This window comes from Spermophilus citellus, assembly GCF_964194105.1.
Source record: "Spermophilus citellus genome assembly, chromosome: 1".
Taxonomy (NCBI): Eukaryota; Metazoa; Chordata; class Mammalia; order Rodentia; family Sciuridae; genus Spermophilus; species Spermophilus citellus.
Window position 1 is genome coordinate 157,724,896 of NC_138182.1, and position 21,151 is coordinate 157,746,046.

At 44.8% G+C, this 21,151-nt stretch overlaps 1 protein-coding gene across 1 annotated transcript; it reads left to right on the forward strand.

Moving 5' to 3' along the window:
• The first annotated feature begins 1,973 nt into the window (after window positions 1–1,973).
• Window positions 1,974–17,494, forward strand: ARL10 (ARF like GTPase 10). Its single transcript, XM_081280320.1, has 4 exons — window positions 1,974–2,347; window positions 3,044–3,248; window positions 11,926–12,101; window positions 15,160–17,494. The coding sequence occupies exons 1-4, from the start codon at window positions 2,165–2,167 to the stop codon at window positions 15,331–15,333; spliced, it is 738 nt and encodes a 245-aa protein (XP_081136446.1). The 5' UTR covers window positions 1,974–2,164; the 3' UTR covers window positions 15,334–17,494.
• Window positions 17,495–21,151: the final 3,657 nt, after the last annotated feature.

The following is a 21,151-nucleotide window of genomic DNA, read 5'->3' on the forward strand; positions in this document are numbered from 1 at the left end:
TTGCTATACAAAATTACATATAAGAGGCTGGGTGGGGAATGGGAAAATAAATAAGGAGGGGATGGATTACAGTAGATGGGGTAGAGAGAGTAAAAGGGAGGGGAGGGGAGGGGGGATAGTGGGGGATAGGAAAGGGAGCAGAGTACAACAATTACCAGTAGGGCATTATGTAAAAGTGTGGATGTGTAACCGATGTGACTCTGCAATCTGCATTTGGGGTAAAATTAGGAGTTCATAACCCACTTCAGTCTAATGTATGAAGTATGATATGTCAAGAGCTTTGTAACGTTGTGAACAACCAATTAAAAAAAAAAAAAAGAAAAGAGGGTGGGGCAAGAGCCTGGGTACAGAGGTACTAGCAATTATAAGGAAGTGAAAAGTTGTGACTATACTGGGGAAAAGGCAAGCCCTGATGGGCACTGAGAGCCTTAGGCTCCCTCTTCACCCATTACTTCACAGCCCCCGCCCCCCATGAAGTGCCAAAGGATGCTAATGTTGCCCCCACCAAAATGCCAAGGGAGCTGGGTGCGGTGGTGCACGACTGTAATCCCAGTGGCTCAAGAGGCTGAGGCAGGAGGACCAGGAGTTCAAAGCCAGCCTTAGCAAAAGCTAGGTGCTAAGCAACTCAATGAGACTCTGTCTCTAAATAAAATACAAAATATGGTTGGGGATGTGGCTCAGTGGTCAAATGCCCCTGAGTTCAATTCTTGCCTCTTCCCCGCCCCCACACCCAAAAAAAGAAAAAATGCCAAGGGATGGTTGTTGGTATAACTTTCAGTTTACAGCTAGCAGCTATAAGCAGCTCACAGTGCTTGAAGAATCTACACTCTGTTCAAGCCTGATAGGAAGGACTGCAGGATGGGATGCTCTGCTCTAGCGAGCTGTTAGTGAAACCACATCCTTAGCATTGTGGTTAGCATTGCTAAGCTGCCAGGCCAATAAATCAATAGCCAGGAGCTTTAGGCATGGAACTCCTAACTTAGGAAACCCCCTCCCCTAGGGACAAAGACCCTTCCTGATGATAGCAATTTTTACAGCATCCTCATAGTGCAGTTACATTAGGCATAAGATGATTGGCTTATGGATACTATGGGCACGCCCCACTGGAACCCTATAATAATTATATGCATTCCAAAAATAAACTGAGCTACTGGACAAGACTTGAGGTTTGTCTTCTGCCAGTTCTCTCACCAGCCGGCGGATTCTGCTTCTCTCCCCTGAACGACTGAGATAACTGAGCACATCAGTGACTAGGAACGTCAGCAATTGGTTATATCTCAGACATTTCTCATTCCTTCTAGTGCTCTATCTGGAAGCTTTGACAGTCACTGGGACTACCTGAAGATAAAATAGTGGACTTAAACATTCTGACTGCTGGCCCTGTCCATTTTAAAGTGCCCAGGACTCCAACACCGCAGAGCCTTTGAGCTCCAGGAGGTAGTCAAAGGAGGGTGGAAGTTACTGGAGTCAGGGACTGTGGTTCTCCTCCCTTCTCTGCCACCTCATAGCTAAGCATCTTAGATGCTGGCATCTTGTTTCAATTTCTTTCCTTAAGTCTTTCAAGCATGCCCTGAAGGTAGATCGCTTGGGTTTAAATTCAGGCTACACCAATGTACTACAGTGCAAATTAGGGAAGGTTACTTAACTCCTGGGTCTCAGTTACTTTTGTTAAGTAGTAACAGAGAGCCGGGCTCGGGAGGCAGAGACAGCTTCACCAAGGCGAGGCGCTAAGCAACCCAGTGAGACCCTGTCTCTAACAGAACACAAAATAGGACTAGGGATGTGGCTCAGTGGTTGCACCCCTGAGTTCAATCCCCCGTACCCGCACGCCCCCCCTCCCCAACAGAAAAGGAAATAAGAGAAAATCCGTGAGCCAAGAAAGTACCCGGTAATTGCTAGGGAAATACTTCCGAGTCCCACCCTCCCCTGGCAGAGAGAGCCTTAAGTCTCCGCTCGCCGGCCCGCGCCCCCAACCCGGGCCGCCAGGTCCCGGGCAGCCTGTCGAGACAGCAGCGGTGCATTGTGGGGTTTGTAGTGCAGGGCTGGGGTTGGATGGGTGGGCGCGGCCGGCAGTCGCAGCGGGGCCATCTTCGGCAGGCGGGCAGGCGGGCAGGCGGGCGGGCTCCGCCTTTGCAGCCCGCACCGGCTCCCCTCGCCTGGCCCGATGGCGCCGCGCCCGCTGGGCCCCTTGGTGCTGGCCTTGGGCGGTGCCGCGGCGGTGCTCGGCTCCGTGCTCTTCATCCTCTGGAAAACCTACTTCGGCAGTGGACGGGAGAGGCGTTGGGACCGGGGCGAGGCCTGGTGGGGCGCGGAGCCCGCCCGCCTACCCCAGTGGGACGAGTGGGACGTGAGTGCTGGGCCGGGTTCTGCTGAGGGGCAGGGCGGGCCGGGGTCTGCACCTCTGCACGTGTGGCCGAGGGGTGTGTCTGCGGCCCAGCCGTAAGAGCGCCAGAAGCGCTCTCTGGGGCTTGGCCGCCGCAGCGCGGATGGACACCAGGCTGACAGTCATGGGGTCCTGCAAACCAGGTAGGCGCGAGCAAGTTTGGGTGTGTGTGGCGCCATCGCGCGACGCTGTGGGACTCGACTTCCGGTCGTCAGGGTGCGGCCCCGGAGAGTAGGTGCGGCCCAACCGGGTCCGGCCGGCGCCTGCGCAGTGCGCGCGGCGCGCAGCCAAGGGGGATGCTGGGAGAATTTTCAGCCCCTACGGTGGCGGGCAGCGGGTGCATCCGGCGACTCTGCAGACCTTAAGGGGCTGGGGCTGGGGCCGGGGCTGGGGCCGGGGCCGGGGCTGGGGCTGGGGCTGGGGCTGGGGCCGGGGCCGGGGCCTGTAGTCTGCGGAAACTGAGGCTCTGCGAGGGAAAGGAATGTGCCCGAGATCGTTCAGAGTAGCGGGGGAATTGAGGACTCCAAAAGCAGCTCTAGCGCCACTCCTTCAGATCACACCTGCCTGTCCCTGGACGGGAGGAGGGCGGGGATGGTGCCTTTGGTCTAACCTAGGGTGAGGCAGGAGGTTGTCAGCCGCAGCCCGACCTCTGTCCCGCAGCCCGAGGACGAGGAGGAGGAGGAGGAGCCGGCGCTGGAAGAGTTAGAGCAGCGTGAGGTGCTGGTGCTGGGACTGGATGGCTCTGGGAAGAGCACGTTCCTACGTGTGCTGTCAGGGAAGCCACCGCTGGAAGGCCACATCCCCACCTGGGGCTTCAACTCCGTGAGGCTACCTACCAAGGACTTCGAGGTGGACCTGCTAGAGAGTGAGCAGAGACAACCCCCCCGCCCCCCCGCATTCCATCTCCTCATCATCACTGGTGCTGGACCTAAGCCTGAATTCTTTAGAGGGACCAGGAGCCAAGAACGCATGTATAAGCAGGACACTCCCCTGTATGAAATTCTTCCCACCCCCCTCCCAGAGGCTCAAGATACAGTTCAAACTCCATATACTAGCATTTCAGATACTTCATGATGGGTCATCTCTAATACGGTCACCTGCCCCTCACTACTAGTGAAGTTCACATATCTTAACACTGAGAAACTAACAGCTAAGGGTTCATATGCCAAGTACTTCATAAGAATTACTTAATAAAATCCTCCCAACAGTTCCCTAAATTATAATCAGTTACTACCTGCATCAAACAAGTTCAGTCATTTAGCCAAGGTCATCCTGCTTTTCAGTGTTCTAATGCAGTGTCTGGCTCTGGCTATTAAACACTGTGCTACATTGTTTGTTTCTGAAGGGCACTTTGTGGGCTCTTTCTTGTCTTTTGCATGCACTGTTCCCTCAGTCTGAAAAGCCCTTCTTCTCTTGATAAACTGCTATTTGACATCAGACTTTAAACATGATATGAGTTTGAAGCCTTCCCTGATTCTCAGATTAAGAACTCCTTTGCCCTCCTATTCTGCTGTAGCCTATGCTTCTGAATAAGCCTATGCACTTTGTACACATATTGATCTGTTTCATCTTTATCCACAAGGGCTCATCCCTATGTTGGTAGCTAGCAGAGCATATAAAGTGAGTGATCAGAGAGGTTCTTGAGGAACCCCTGTCTTAATTCCTAGGCTTCTTGAGATTTTAGGAGAGAATGGCAGAGAGGATTGAGACGGTAACAATATTTAATCACTTATATCCAGCCTTAGTCTCACTGGGCAGGACTAGGGACTTCCTGATAGCCACAGGACTCAGGTCATAAAGACTGGGTACATTTAAGTACTAGGAGTTAGAATCAGACTTTGAATGAGGCCTGAATGGGCCTCGTTCCTTTGGTTTCAGATACTTGCCTATTGGATTGGCTTAACCGTGTCTCTTCTTCCTGCTTGTAGCAAACATTTACCCAGGATTCTGGTCCTTACACCAAACCTTCTCAGACTCCTTCTCATGTGCCAGGGACACAGCTTAAGTGGGGGCTATGCACTTGAGGCTTATTTGTCAGCAGAGACAATATCACTTTTCCCCCAGCTCTGCCAGAAGGAAAAGGGTTTTTCATGCTTTCTGAGGGTCTGATATATAACAGTCCAAGCTCACTGGAGACCTTCAGCCTGGATTCAAACTTAGATCTCCCAATTCTGAAAGGCCTGGGACTTTTCTCTCTCAGTCCCTTCATTGAGACCCCTTATAATGCCTATTCTGAAGCCCAAGAGAGAATGGGCCCTTTGGGCATAATTGGTGACTAAATGAATGAATTCAACACTTTGATGACTATTCCCTTCCCCACCTCCAGCGCCCAATTTATTAGACAGTTCTGTCAGCTGTATTCTCTGATATATTCTGTATTGTCCACCTCCCATCTCCTCTGTTGCTTCCTGGTCCAAGCCACTGTCCTCTCTCTTGTCAGTACTACAATAGCCTCCTTGTTATCAAAGGGAATGACTTTACCATTCATTGCTCTGCTTAAAACTTGGGAGGCATTCTGGTAAGGAAATGAGCTTATTCAAAGCCAGTTTTGAGGAAGGTAGAGAAGAACTTCCTGTCCCAAATCTCCATCTTGGTGGTTGGGGGCTGGTAGGGGAGGCAGCTCAGGGTCTTTTACAAGAAGAGAGAAGGCAGAATGGGGCAAAAGGTAGGAAATTAACATATGTAGATTGAACTACACTAATTAGGTTTAGCTAGGTTAATTAGAAACATGTCAGTCCTGGGTTCCCTGACACCTGTCAGGCTACAGAGAGGCAGCCTGCACCCTTGACTCAGTATAAGGAAATATGGGATACAGAAAAAGTTGCCAGAATGTTGCCCTTAATTTTCTTTTTATTTATTTATTCCTTTTTATGGTGCTGGGGATCAAACCCAGGGCATTGTACATGCTAGGCAAGCACTTGACAAGTGACTACATGTGGTTATAGTGTCCAGTCCGTCCTCCCCATGAAGATATTACAGATTATTTTCCAAGCAAAGATTAGCTCTTAGAGCAGAAAAAACAAAATATCAATAAGAACAAAGCAATCCAGTCTGTACTATGGATTTGAACTACTAGTTTTTTTTTGTTTGTTTGTTTGTTTTTGTTTTTTGGTACTAGAAGTTGAACCTAAGGGTGCCTTACCGTTGAGCTACATTTTATTATTTTGAGACAGGGTCTCACTAAATTTTTGAGGATGGCCCTGAACTTGTGGTTCCCCTGCCTCAGCAGGATTTGTAGTCCCAAGTTGCTGGGACTACAGGTATGTGCATACTGTGTCCAGCATAGTTGTTTCAATTTTATCTAATCAAAGAAAACCAACATGGTTGTAAAAATAGTCCCGTCAGATGTGCCCTAAAGAATGCCTGATATCTGGAGTCCTTCTTAGGTAAATCTGGATTGATCACCATCTGGGTAGAAAGTTTAACATTTACATAACATCTTCAGAATTTAGGTATATTCCATAGGTCCATAAAACCTTGAGCACAGTCTATGAGAATTAATATCAATCCATCAATTAAGAACATACAGCCAGGGCTGGGAATGTGGCTCAAGTGGTAGCGTGCTCGCCTAGCATGCGTGAGGGTTCTATTCTCAGCACCACATAAAAATAAAATAAAGATATTGTGTCCACCTAAAACTAAAAAATATAATATTTGGAAAAAAAAGAACATACAGCCAGGCACAGTGGCACACACCTGTAATCCCAGCAGTTTGGGAAGCTGAGACAAAGCCAGCCTCAACAAAAGCAAGATGCTAAGCAACTCAGTGAAACCCTGTGTCTAAATAAAATATAAAATAGGGCTGGGCATGTGGCTCAGTGGCCAAGTGCCCTTGAGTTCAATACCCAGTATCAAAAAAAAAAAAAAAAAAAAGAAAGAAAGAAAAAGGATATATATATAACTGGGTGTGGTGGCACATGCCTGTAATCCCTACAATTTGGGAGGCTGAGGAAGGAGGATTGTGGGTTCAAGGCCAGACTCAACACCTTAATGAAAACCTGTATCAAAATAAAAAGGACTAGGGGTATAGCTCAGTGGTACCCCTGGTTCAGTCCCCAGTGCCATAAATAAATAAATAAACCAATAACAACAAAACATTTAGGGCTGGGGATGTAGCTCAGTGATAGAGTGTCTGCCTTTTCGTGTATGATGCCCTAAGTTTGATCCCCAGCATCACACACAAAAAAGCAACCTACCTAAATACACTTACATGTATTTTGTAAACTAAGTTATAATGCAAACAATACACTTGAGAAAACTCTTAAAACAGCCAGTCTTATCCTGTATCAAAATCTTCAACCTTAAATTTGTCTCAAGATAAAGGATGAATAAAGCAGGATTGCCCTTATCAACTATAGAACTACAGTTCATGTTATTTAAAATGACTGCAAGGGCTGGGGATGTGGCTCAAGCGGTAGCACGCTCGCCTTGCATGCGTGCGGCCTGGGTTCGATCCTCAGCACCACATAAAAAACAAAGATGTTGTGTCCACCGATAACTAAAAAATAAATATTAAAATTCTCTCTCTCTCGCTCTCCCTCCCTCACTCTCTCTTTAAAAAATAAAATGACTGCAAGCAGTACATAAGGTATTATTACTTAGCGGGCTTAAGTTAACTTCACAAAACAATTTAGTTACCCCTACAGTATGTTAAGACAACAATCATGATTTATAACATAATATCCAGATGCAGATTAGAGAGAGTATCAATAAATCACATCATCATAAAAATAATATTCATTTAACCAGTTATAAACCAAAAAGAGACTTTAGAACAAATGAAAATTTGAATAAATCCTGATTCTTATAGGACTTAATCTTATTTTAAGCAATTGAAACCTAACAAAGGGGGCTTGGGATATAGCTCACTTGGTAGAGTGCTTGCCTCACATACACAAGGGCCTGAATTCAATCCTCAGTACCACAAAAAAAAAAAAAAAAAAACTAACAAAGGGCTGTGGATATTGCTCAGTTGTAGTCTGCTTTCCTACCATACACAAGGCCCAGGTTTGATCAGGAAATAAATAATAACAAAAGCAGAAAACAGGAAATTGTCTTGATGAAACAAAATCTTTAAGTCAGTTTTTTTCTAAACTTTGTTAAGAGCAGATCAATATAAGAAATCCTAAGTTCCTCTAGAATTTAAACATTAATCAAGCAAACCAGAATGGTGAAATGGTGAAAAATATTTTCTGTATTTCTTTTTCAGAATTTCTATATCACATATGCTAATTTGTTACAAAATAGGTTTGCTCTGACCTCTGATACTATCTAATGGCCTACAAGCTCTCATCAACGTCACATTGCTTTGGAGAAATAGTCATTTAAATCTAACCATTATTTAGAAAGTTATTGATAAAAGAGACATACATCAAACCTGAAAAAAATATTCCGAGGTAAAATTCTGACTCAAAAGAACAAAATTCACTCTTATCTTATGTCCTTAGATACTTGAAAATGGAGAAAATAAAACATATTTAAAATAATATAGCTGGGCACAGTGGTGCACATCTGTAATCCTAGCAACTTGGAAGGCTGAAATAAGAGAAATACAAGTTATGGTCCTTAACAACTTAGCAAGACCCTGTCTCAAAATAAAAAGGACTGGGGATGTAGCTCAGTGGAAAAGCACCCCTGGGTTTATTCCCTAGTACCATAAATAAATAAATAAAATACTAGTAGGGCATGCCTGTAATCCCAGAAACCCAGGAGACTGAGGCAGGAAGCCAGCCTTGGCAATATATTGAGACCCTGTCTCAAAATAAAAAAGGTCTAGGGATATAGCTCAGTGGTAGAATGCCCCTGGATCCAATTTCCAGTACCACTAAAAAGAAAGAAAGAAAGAAAACACAAGATATTTGAGTGGTGAAAAGCCTAAGATTTCTAGCTCTGAATTAAGGTTTTCTTATAAAAATAAAACCATTTTAAAAACTACATCTTTAAATGGTGTGCAGTGGTGCATGCCTGTATTCCCAGTTTCTCAGGAGGCTGAGGCAGGAGAGTTACAAGTTTGAGGACAGCCTTAGCAACTTAGTGAGACTGTCTCAAAATAAAAAAGGTTAGGAATGTAGCTCATTTGGAGAGCTCCCCTGGGTCCAATCCTAGTACCACAGCTATATTTTAAATCTAAGCAAAGAATAGTTTGGAAAATAGTAGTAGCTCATCTATTACAAAGAAGCAGGTAAGCCTTTTCAGTTTTTATCATAGACTGTTGGCATTAGGTCACATAAATAATCATATCTGGTGACCATCAATTCTATGTGGAAAAGCCTTTGTTTATGGGCTTTTATACAAAACAAAGAATGTTTTTATAAAGCACTGAACATTTACAAATGTCTGTCCTATATATTTATCTAATTTACTCATTTTAACAGCTATTTTGAGGTTACCCATGGACATAGGAAGCATTGAACATTATATCTTTAATATCTTCTTAATATTCAAGTCAGTTTAGTAGGCCAGAAAAAAAGTGCCACCAAATTGTAAAAATATCCTTATTATCAACATTCAAATTAACCTTTTTGTCATAGATTTACTGAAGTCATGTGAATCAAAAGGCATTTGGATGACAGATTTCAAATTATATGCTGGGGCTGGGGATGTGGCTCAAGCGGTAGCCCGCTCGCCTGGCATGCGTGTGGCCTGGGTTCGAGCCTCAGCACCACATACAAACAAAGATGTTGTGTCCGCCGAAAAACTAAAAAATATTAAAATTCTCTCTCTCTCTTTAAAAAAAAAAAGAGTGCTGTGGTTGTGGTAGAGTGCTTGCATGTGTGTGGCACTGAGTTCAATTCTCAGCACTGCATATAAATAAATGAATAAAATAAAGGTCCATCAACAACTAAAAAAAAAATAACAAATTATGTGCTTATTTATCTATAAATCAACTTGTTGCCAGGCAAACAAACAATAGATAAGCATATAAACATAGGTACACACAAAATTTCAAAGCTTAGATTTATTTGCTAGATATATCAGACTATTAAGGCAATGATATAACCTTAAGCAGTCTATAAATCTTAAATTTGCATTGTCATTTGAGGTCAGGTAGAAATTTTACATCTCAAAGTTTCAGACCAACAAACCTTGAATAACCAGTTTCTTATTAGAGAAAATCAATTTTTTTTACAATGTTTATTTTTTAGTTGTAGTTGGGCACAATACCTTAATTAATTAATTAATTGATTTTTATGTGGTGCTGAGGATTGAACCCAGGGCCTCACACGAACTAGGCGAGCACTTTACCCCTGAGCCATAGACACAGCCCCCAAAAGACATAATTTAAATACACAAAATCAAAAAAAAAAAATTTCCAGAGGGGAAAAACATGAGTTCAAAATAAAGTCCATTGTGGATGAGTTTTATCCATCTTGTTGATAGAGGCTCCTAAAGGCTGATGACTAAAGCAAGAGTCATGCTTGGGAAAATGGAATTCCCTATCTTATGCAGATAAATCTGTTGCTATAGCCACCAGAGTTTAGCCTCTTAAGCCAACTTTCAATTTAACAAGCATTAAATCAGCATGCACTTTCAGATATATAGGCCATGCTATCATCTTTTTTTCCAAACCAAAACCAAACCCAGAGGAGCTCTCCAAACAAACCAACAGAATTACTGGAATTTTTACCTATGAATTTTACCTCATCCATTTGTACTCTGAAATCAAGTTCCAGATGGTAGAGAGAATTTACCTGATACCATCATGTATTGCAAAATTAACCACTCAAGATCCAAAGCTTCAAATGACTGAGATAAAATTCTCAGTGTGCACCATGATGTGATACCCAGCCAGCAGGACTCAGTTCCCAAATAGACTTTTCCCCTCACCAACAAATCATTTTTAGGTAGCTGATAATACAGCAGAAAGATGTGGGGTGGGGGAGGGGTTTTCCTCCAGATTTCACCTGTAGGTTCAGTTAGCCATGAACAGAGAAGCCCCCTTCTCCTTGGAGATGGCTGGGGGTTTGAACCATGCTGCTCAAGGGCAGGATCCTTTCCCCAGGACGGCTTGCCAAAAGTATGGCCTGAGGGAATGGTTTTATAGCTCCTTGCTCCACTAGAAACTCTGGCTAGGAAATAGGTTTATTCCAAGCCAGCTTTGAGGAGGATAGAGGAAAACTTCATGTCTCAAATTCCCATCCGTGGGGGCCTTAGGGGGGTGCAGAAAGTTTTTGTAAGTGAAGGCAGAGTGGGACAAAAGAGCTAGGCTGTGTTAATCAGAAACATATCAGTCTTGGGTTCCCTGGACCCATCAGGCCAGGGGAGGCTGGCCTTCAGCCTCTATTCTCAATATAAGGACATATAGGATGCAGAGAAACAGTTATCAGGAAGTTGCCCTTAATTTCCAAAATGTGGCTTTTTATCCTCATTGCTCTTCCTGCTTCCATTTATGTCCTCAGTGTCAGAGGTGTCTTTCAGAAACCCATGTCAGATGTCAGTCTTGTTTAAATTGCCTAAGGGACTCCCTGTGGCCTTAATGGCCCTGTGCAGCCCACCATTGACCAACCTCACCTGTCATGCTGTCTTCCTCTCTCCCTCTGGTGGTGCCTCAGCCACAACATACTCAAGCATGTCAAGCTTCCCTCTGCCTGTGATGCTTTTCTCTGCCTTTTCTTTTGACTAGCTCCTTATTCTCCCAGACTCAGTTCACGTGCCACTTCCTTCACAGACCACCTAATACGAGGCCATCCCTGCCCCCAACCACTTTCCCTTGTTCTGTTTTATCTCTTGCCTTTCTGGAATGTGTATTATCACCTGGTCCATCCTGGTTAGAGAGGGAGCTCCTTGAGAGCAGGGCCCCTGCCTGCTTTGGTTACCTCTGTATCCCCAGCACCCAGATCAGTGCTTGGCACCTAGTAAGTACTCAGTAAATACTTGATGAGTGCCTGCTATGTGCCAGGCATTGTGCTGAGGCTTTGGGGGGATCCAGAGGTAAGTACCTCTAACTCTGAGAGCTTAGAGTACAAGTATCAAAACCAGAAATACTGGGATACAGGTGACCATGGGTATAGAGCAGAGAGGCAGAGAGGATCAGGAAGGTGGAGACACTATGTGGACAACCATGTGTTGGTAGGATAGAGTATGGTATTTCCAAGAGAAGAGAACAAGATGACATGAGAACAGGGAGAAACTTACTAGGAATGGCTGTGAATAGGCAGGGCAGAAATCCTGTCTTTTCTAGGCATTGGGACTCCTGGCTTCTCATCACAGCCATCACTAACCTGGGAGAAAGCTAGGAAATGGTAATTGCAGAGCACCTATGTGCCACTCCTAAGGGTGCATTGCATATGGTACCTTTGGGTTTTAGTGCAACTCTGATAACTTCAGTGAGGAAGGTACTGATGCTCAAAAATAGCTACATTCCCTAAGAGACCTGGCTGTTGGAGCTAGAGCCAAACTCAGATCTGATTAGTTTTGAACTCTGTGGTCCTTTCACTGCCCCTGGATGGTGGAGCTTGGGAAGCTGGAATTGGGGTGGAGTTGCTGTGGGCAGAGAACCAGGCCCCAGGAAGGCTCTGATCTGGGCCCTGGCCTCTTCTCAGTCGGTGGCAGCCAGAACCTACGCTTCTACTGGAAGGAGTTTGTGAATGAGGTGGATGTGCTGGTCTTCATGGTGGACTCAGCTGACCGGCTGCGGTTGCCCTGGGCCCGGCAAGAACTGCATAAACTGCTGGACAAAGACCCTGACCTGCCTGTTGTTGTGGTTGCCAATAAGCAGGTAAGGGCCATGGGAGGCTGGCTAAAGCCAATTGAACTTCTCACACATGCCTGGGAAGGGCAGGGAGCACTATAGAAGGATTTGGGTCTGTGCTTGGAGGACTTAGCTGAGATACTGTCCCCTGACTCTTCTACCTATCCTCTTTCCTCATCCCTACCTCTGTCTTCACTCCTCTTTGCCTCCCTATCCTCTGTCACCCTGGAGACATAAGAAAAATAATTACTAAGTACACACTATGTAATGGTTTTGAGTGACATTTCATATTGGGCTTCTGTTGACCCTACAAGGTGTGGGATAATCTCAGAGAGGTTTGTTATCCCCCAAAGTTTGTATTAGTGGAATTGGGGTAAGAGTAGTAGAATTGGGATGTCTGATCCAAAATCTGTTCGTTTACCTGGGTATGATGGTGCATACCTGAAATCTGAGCAATTCAGGAGGCTGAGGCAAGAACACTGCAAGTTCAAGGCCAGCCTGAGCAACTTAGGAAGACCCTGTCTCAAAATTAAAAAATAAAAATGTCTGGGATGTAGATCAGTAGTAGAGCACCCTGGGTTTCATCCCCAATACTAGGGAGAAAAAAAAAAAAAAACTTTTACCTTTTTCACTCTGTTCTGCCCTTTCAACTTCTGGTTATAGACCAGAGAGCTAAAGTGACAAGAAATAGAATGGATTAAATAATAATAACAACATTTATTATGTGCTCATAGTGTTCCAGGCATCTAACAACCATGATCTCACTTCATTACTGTAAAAATTAATGATGGCTGGGCACAGAGGCGCACACCTATAATCCTAGCTGCTCTGGAGGCTGAAGCAGGAGGATTGCAAGTTCAAAGCCAACTTCAGCAAAAGCCAGGTGCTAAGCAACTCAGTGAGACCGTGTCTCTAAATACAATACAAAATATGGCTGGAGATGTGGCTCAGTGATCAAGTGTCCCTGAGTTTAATCCCCACTACCAAAAACAACAACAACAAAAAAAAAAACCAACCCATGATGGGCCCTGCTATCATCCCTCAATGCCTGAAGTTACAACTTTAGCAAAGCCAAGACTCAAACTCAGGTCTTCCTCAATGCTTTTAACCATAACAGAGGGCTACCTGGGGTCCACCAAACTTCAACATCATAGACCTTAGGTGCAACCTTGATACCTGGAAGCTCTGCAGTCCAGAACCCTGTCATACTCCCTATGGTCTGTGCCTGTGTGTCTCAGAAATGTGGGATATGTTTTTTTGTTTGGATTTTGGTGGTAATAGTGATGGAACCCAGGGCTCCAAGCATGCTACAAGCACTCTACCATTGAGCTATATCCCCTGTCTTGTGGAATATGATTCTAACTGAACTGGAGAGAAGCTCTATGTCTTTGACCTTAGATTCCCCCTACCTATTGACAACTATTTATAAATACAGTGACCATGACTGGACATGTAGCTCAATTGCAGAGCACTTGCGTAGCATGCACAAGACCCTAGGTTCAATCCCCAGTACTGCAAATAAATAAATAAATAATAGTGGTGACTATATGGCCAGGTCTGCATCAGGCATTCCCCATCTATGTCTGTTACTCTGGTGTGACTATTAATAGTTCCTAGTCTCTGAAGTACCCTGGCTTAGACAATGAATTATATCTTCATCTTATTTATAACTAACAGCAATTTTACACCTATGGGAGTCAATGATTAATTTATAGTATTTTTTTTTTAACATTTTTTTAGTTGTAGTTGGACACAATACCCCAGCCCCTATAGTAGGTTTTTGTTTGTTTGTTTGGTTTTTGTTTTGTTTTGTTTTTTGTTTTTTGTTTTTTTAGTTCTCGGCGGACACAACATCTTTGTTTGTATGTGGTGCTGAGGATCAAACCCAGGCCGCACGCATGCCAGGCGAGCGGGCTACCGCTTGAGCCACCGCTTGAGCCACATCCCCAGCCCTATAGTAGGTTTTTAAATATAATGTTTGGTTACTTTATATAGCAGCTTTAAACCTACAGGAGTTAAAACCAAAGGTCCCAGCATTCTATGAATTGGTACAAGAGAATCCTTTTAATCTTGGGCCATGGTTGAAATTAAAATATATCATCAGCAGCCATGCTGTGAGTACGTTCTTTCTTTCAGCTAATTTTTAGGGTATTGTCTGGAAGTAACCCTCTATATGAACTCTACCATTCAGTGTAGGAAACTGAGCCAGGATTTCTATAAGGGTCAAAACTTGGTCATCAAACCAATCTGAGTTTGGAACCTGTCTCTCAATTTATTACTGTTACTTGGGCTAAAAGACTTCACCTCCCTGTACCAATTTCCTCATCAGTTAAGTGCACACTGCAGGAATTAGTCTAGGTATATAAGCACCTGTCATGATGGCTGATGCATAGGAAGTGTTCTGTTTTATTATTATTATTATTTATTTTATTCACTTTAGTTGTTGATGGACCTTTAATTTTTATGTGGTGCTGAGAATTGAACCTAGTGCCTCAACATTCGAGGCAAGCGCTCTACCACTGAGCCACAACCCCAGCCCAAAGTGTTCTGTTTCTTACTGTAGTTGCTGATAGTGCAATGAAAAGTAAGTCAGGTGGTACAAAAGTATGTCAGGGATGAGGGAGAGAGTTTTTTGTTTTGTTTTGGTACTAGAGATTAAACCCATGGCATTTTGCCACTAAGCTACAGCCACATCCCTGTTTTTTGTTTGTTTGTTCATTTCTTTTGTTTTATAGTACTGGGGATTAAACCCAGAGCCTCGCTATGCTAGGCAAGTACCCTACCACTGAGATAAACATCCCCAGCCTTTTATTTTGACACATGGCCTAAGTTCCTGAGCTGGCCTTGAATTTGGGTCCTCCTATGTCAGCCTCCCAAATTGCTAGGATCACAGGTGCACCACTATGCCCATCAAGAACTCTGAGTTTATTACAAGGTACCCAGAGGTGGCTCCTGGAAACTTGGGCCCTGATGTTCCCGGGAGTAGCCAAAGAGTAGTTGATTTCATGGATGACAGGATAACAAGAGTGGCAGTGTTGGGAACCACTGTCAGCTGTGTCCTAACTGGTTTCTGTGTCTACCCTAGGACCTGAGCGAGGCCATGAGTATGGTGGAGCTGCAGCAGGAGCTGGGCTTGCAGGCCGTCGACAGCCAACGGGAAGTTTTCCTCTTGGCAGCCAGCATTGCCCCTGCTGGACCTGGCTTTGAAAATCCTGGCACCGTGCATATTTGGAAACTGCTCTTGGAGCTTCTCTCCTAGGCTGGAGCCACCTGCTCATTGCCCAGCCAGGGACCACAGTTCCCTGCCTCCTGCTTCTTCATCACCAGCCTGGGCCTGGGGCAGGACCCACATGACACTTCCCTTCTTCCCTCCTTGCCCTCTCAAGAGCAAGGTCAAGTCCTGTGCATACACCTTCCTGGTGAGGTAGCCATAAGGCTGAAACAGGGAGGTGGGAGAGGGTAGTTTCTTGCTTATTCTAGGCTGGAGTGTGGATCCAGCATTCCTTTCTGTTACCTGCACAGTGAGATGCTTACTGGGCTCAGTCCTCCCCTCCTTGAAGGTCTCAGTGGTTGAAAGAACCAGTGCAGGTGTCACAAATACTCCTGGCACCTCCAGGTCTCCCAGTCTAGACTGTCCCTCCTGGTGACCATGCCCTTCACATCCGAGCAGGTTCTGTGTGGTATGGAGTGAGCCCTTGCTTCTAGCTTGCTTCTAGCATTGTCCTTCAGGCCCTGCTCTGCCAGCCAAGCTCAATGGCACATACCTGTAATCCTAGTGATTCAGGAGACTGAGGCAGGAGGATTGCAAGTTCATGGCCAGCCTGGGCAACTTAGCAAGCCCCTGCTCTGCCTAATTGGTCTGTGGCCTTGTGTAGTCTCTGCCTCTCTGGTCCCTAGGCCATCATTTTAAAGGGAGGTGATTGCCATGTTTTGTTCTAACTGCCAACCATGGAGATGTGAAGTGCTAGGATGAACTTGGAGACCCTAGCAAGGACCTTCTCAACACCTCCCTGCTTTTAAGGCCTGGATTGCCAGCTTCTCTTGACTACAGAATAAGTACAGTTCACCCACCAGACAGAAAGGGTTAAGGCTGGGTTTCCCCCTGATCTGGAGACAAGCTGCTGCTCTTGTACTAACTGTGCCAATGCTCATGTTTACATAAGCCTGAGTCCCTGGGAATGAGACTGTTGACTGGAGTTGGGAGTCAGCATCAGAACTGTGTTTTATTTATTTATTTATGTATTTATCAAAGGAACAGGCCAAAGTTCTAGGTTCTGTTTCTAGGTGCTGTAATCATAACCCCAGGTTATTGTCAGAAAATTTGGAACATTGAGGAAAATAGCTGGAATCATGATGATATTGAAATAACCTACAGATGACAATGGAGACAAAGCTGTAGCTACACCTCCTCCTGCCTTTGATATTGTAATTGATATTATATTTTACATTGATTCACATGAACTTAAACTCATCCCCTTGGCTCAGTATGTTGAAGGAACACAAACCCCTTCTGGATAGATAAAAGTGACTCTGGGAGAGGAAATTTCTGTAAGTCCAGGTAAAAAGATGAAAAAAAAAAATTCATCATGTGAATCTATAGGACAGGAATAGCAGACCAGCCAACAAGGTGGCCTTGGGCATATCACTCAGCCTTCCTGGACCATTTACTCCCCAACAAAAGCAAAGTTGGACTGAAAGTCTGGAATTATCTCCAGTGCACATTCCATGATTCTGTGAACAGTGATCAGCCAATTTAAGGACTGTCTCCACATCAACAGTTCTTGTTTGTACAGGCAAAAGAAGGAGCCTGTTGTCTGTCAGGGGCCACTGAATAATCAACAACTGCAAACGGACTTATTTTTTTAAGGTGATATCCCACTCAATTTGCTTTCTAATTGAGAACAGAGCGTGTGCCTTTGTTTCATTTGACATGTACCAGCATGCTTCAGTACAATAATGTGGTCGGGAAGGGCAGTGTGTGGGAAGCTTTTAAGTCCAGAAATAAGTGTGATCTATGAGAATGTGGCCCACTGTGCCCTTGGACTGTGGAAATAACAGAATGGAATCACTGTTCTTTGATATGCCAATTCATCTTCCACGGTAAGAAGGGATTTTTCTGCTTTTGTATTAAATATTTAAGGAATGACTTGGGTTTTAGAGTAGCCTTTGAAATTTTGCTAGCAGTTTTTCATCTTGTCATTGGAAGGGTGAGAAACTGTGTCTTTGTTCTATAAACTTCACCTTGTTCTCCAGGGCTTAAAGGTTACCTCCGGAACCAGCATTGATTGTTGAGAGGGATACTTTTTTTCCTAATTAAGATCTGCCTTTGTCTAATGAATATCATTATGTAGTACAATTTTTAAAGTCCTCAATAAGGGGAGATGAACTTGAAGAATAAACAATTCTACTATATATATCTACTTGAGCTGCTTTTATAAAGACCATTCTCAGAACCTCAGGCGTCAGTGGCACATTGAGGAGCTAGAGTAGCATCACCACCATACAGCATATAGGAATTCCAGTGGCCTCTGGGTGCTGGTACACTCACATGGTGGGGCTGCTAGCACATTCTTTTCCCTCCCTGCCTGGCCTTGTGGAGTTTTTTGTTGTTGTGTTTGGGTTTTTTTTTTTTTTTTTTTTTTGAGGGGGGGTACTAGGAATTGAGCCGAGAGGTCTTTACCACTAACCTATAACCCAGTCCTTTTTATTTTTGAGACAAGGTGCTGAGGCTGGTCTCAAACATGCAATCCTTTTGCCTCAGCCTCTTGAATCACTGGGATTTTTAGGTATGTGCCACCATGCAGGACTCCTGTGGTGCTTTTACCTAGTTGCTGGGGATTGAACCCAAGGGCACTCTACCACTGAGCTACATCCCTAGCCCTTTTTTATTTTTTGTTTTGAGACAGGGTCTCTCTAAATTGCCCAGGCTGGTCTCGAAATCCTCCTGCCTCAGCTCCCACGTTGCTGTAATTACAGTGTACACCACTATACCTGGCACTCAGCTACTTCTGAATAGTACTTTCTGGGACTCAGGAGCTGAGAACATCTGGCTCTTGCAAATCAGCCAGTTACCTACAGCTTCTCATCTCAAAGTATGTTCCCCAGTCTAGCCTGGGTGACACTGTATTCCTCTCAGTGCCCCAGCTCCACAGTTGCCAACTTAGATGAGCTTAGAAACACCAAATTAAATGTCTGGGATGCACTCACATTCTAACAAGGTCAGCCCGAGGGAAGATACAAACCAGAATGGGATCTACTCACCTGTTGCACCTGTGCCAGGATCATTCACCTGGCCTTAGCAGCCTGGGTTGTTTTGGGAGGTGTTAGGGATCAAACCTAGGGCTTTATACATGCTAGGCAAATGTTTAACCAAGAGGCCATAGTTCTGTTTAAATAGCTTAAGAACAAAGGCCTCTTGGTTTTCCATTTTGTGACCTGTGGCCATACTTTCTAGAGAGGCCACGTTGGCCCATATCATGGACATTTGTATGGTCAGGATGAGAGGATTCTTGAGGTTCCTGGGACTAGCTTCCCATTCCAAGAGGCTATGTCCAGAAACTCTTGGTGCCCGGAACTATAGGTTTTAAGATTGTGCTGATAACTTGATACCTGGCTGTGAGGACAGGGAGGAAAAGTCAGTCCATCACAGCCTCATTCATGGTCTTCTGTGGGGGGGGTGCTGACAGAAATCTGACACTTGTCTCCCAGCCTGAATGAAACGTATTCTCCAAAAAATATTTCCACTTACCTCTAAAAAAACAATTCATTATTCTTACGTTTAGAATAGTCAGCATTTGAACTAGCAGTAGGACCATGTTAGGTGTCTCTTCTCATGTAACAACTGTCCCAGACCTTGGGTCTGAGGCATTCTGAACAGACTGTCCTCCCCTCACACAGCCTCAGAGGTGGTAATTTTGAACACTAAGTTCTTCTTAGTAGCTATGAAATGGGGATTTCAACTTTTCCTCATCTGTTACCTCTGGAAAATGGGCCCAAAGGACAAGGTGGGGATTTCTGTCAAAAAGATTTGGAAGGGGGCTGGGGATGTGGCTCAAGCGGTAGCGCGCTTGCCTGGCATGCGTGCGGCCCGGGTTCGATCCTCAGCACCACATACCAACAAAGATGTTGTGTCCGCCGAGAACTAAAAAAATAAATATTAAAAATTCTCTCTCTCTCTCTCTCTCCTCTCTCACTCTCTCTTTAAAAAAAAAAAAAAAAAAGATTTGGAAGTAGAGGGGCCTTGCTATTTTGGCCTGTGCCCCACAAACCCATAGGCAAAGGGCTATCAAGGACAAACTGTGTATACTGGAATTTTAGCAGCTATTTGAGTTAAAAAAAAAAAAGCCAAAACTCTGATGCAGTTCATTTGAATTCTTACTTTGAGTAGTATGTGCTGAGTGCTTACAGTCCCAATGAAGGGCAGCTGTGGAGGGTGGGCCCAGAACACTTCCTAGTACCCTGTGTGGGACAGTACCACCCGTGGGGGTAGGGAGCAGGTAGGTAAGAACATCAGCTTTGGCTTAACTCATTGCCTTTGGGGAGAGATCTGAGGGGTTTTAACCAGAGTTAAAGGGTGGAAATGGCAGCAAGAAGTGTTCTAATGGCCTCCACACTCAGGGTCAGAAGTAAGACCACAGAGCTACGCAGACATGAGATTCCACAAGAGCATTCTCGCCAGCATCTGCCTTGGCCCACCCTATGGATTCCCAGGCAAGATCCCTGCCCTCAAGCTTATCTAGCAAGGGATGCCAAGTAAAGAAAAATGATTGCTGGGCTTAGTGGCACATGCTTGTAATCCCATCAATTTGGGAGCATGAGGCAGTTGGATCACAAGTTAAAGGTAAGCCTTGGCAATTTAGTGAGACCCCTCTCAAAAAAATAAAAGGACTGGGGATATAGCTCAATGATAAAGGACCCCTGGGTTCAATCCCCAGTACCAAAACAAAAAAGAAAAATAGGTAGATATGGGGCTCAGGTGCTTAGGCCCTGGTTTTGATCCCTAGCACAAAAAAATATAAACATGTATTGTTATAGGAAGTCTGGGGATGGCAACTACAGGGTACACCCAGCCTAGGGGCAAGGGCTAGTGGTAGGGAAGGCTTCCTAAAGTTGGCACCTGAACTGGATGAAAAAACAAGGCAAGGGGATAGCCTGGTCAAATGCTAGAATTTGGAATTCTATAGACAGAGGAAGTTATGAAGCCAAATAGGCCCTCGGGAGCTCTGCTAGACAAGATCCTAAAAACCGCTCTCAATGCTCATAATGGCCAGTAACTGATGAAATCTAAGGCTGAGTCCCAAAGAGGGTGTTCTCGGACTCTTCCAGCCCACCTTGATAGTGTGGGATGGGTGGGCTGCAGAAAGCCTAGGAGATTTGACTTCAAGTCCCACTTTAACATCTCTCCAGCCTGTTTCCTTTATCTGTAAGATGAAGATAAAAGCTCGCACCTCACAGGGTTTCTCAAAAGCAATGAAATGTAAACACACCAAGCCTTTTTTCTTTTTTAGTCCTGGGGATTAAACCCAGGGGTACTCTACCCCTGAGCTATATCCCTCCCACCCCCTTTTAAAATTTTGAGACAGCATCTTGCTAAGTTGCTGAAGATGGCCTTGAACCTCAGATCTTTCTGCATCAGCCTCCAGAATTGCTGGGATTACAGGAGTGTACCACAGCACGCAAGTCAAGCCCCACTTTGAAAAGCAGTGAAGACACATTATGGGTTCTTCTAAGAGAAACCCTAACAATAAGGCCTAAGTTGCGGATGAAGTATTAGGACTTAAGGAAATACCCACCCCATGCCCTGCCTCACATGTCACTGCATTCAGGTAGGCCTGGCTCAAGGAGGACCACAAAATGTACAGTCCAATGCACTGCTCACAATAGAGTGGTATACAGCAAGCAGTCCACCACAGTCCCAGAGGCAGGTTTGGGGCCTGGGGTTCACTTCAGGCCAAAGACAACAAGCAGTTTAAAGTAGAAAGGTAAATCACTTGGCGGGCAGACTAGGAGTTGGCTCCTTAACCTCTGGCAGAGAAGCCATAGCTGGCTCAGGGGTGGGATTAGAATAGCAAGGCAGG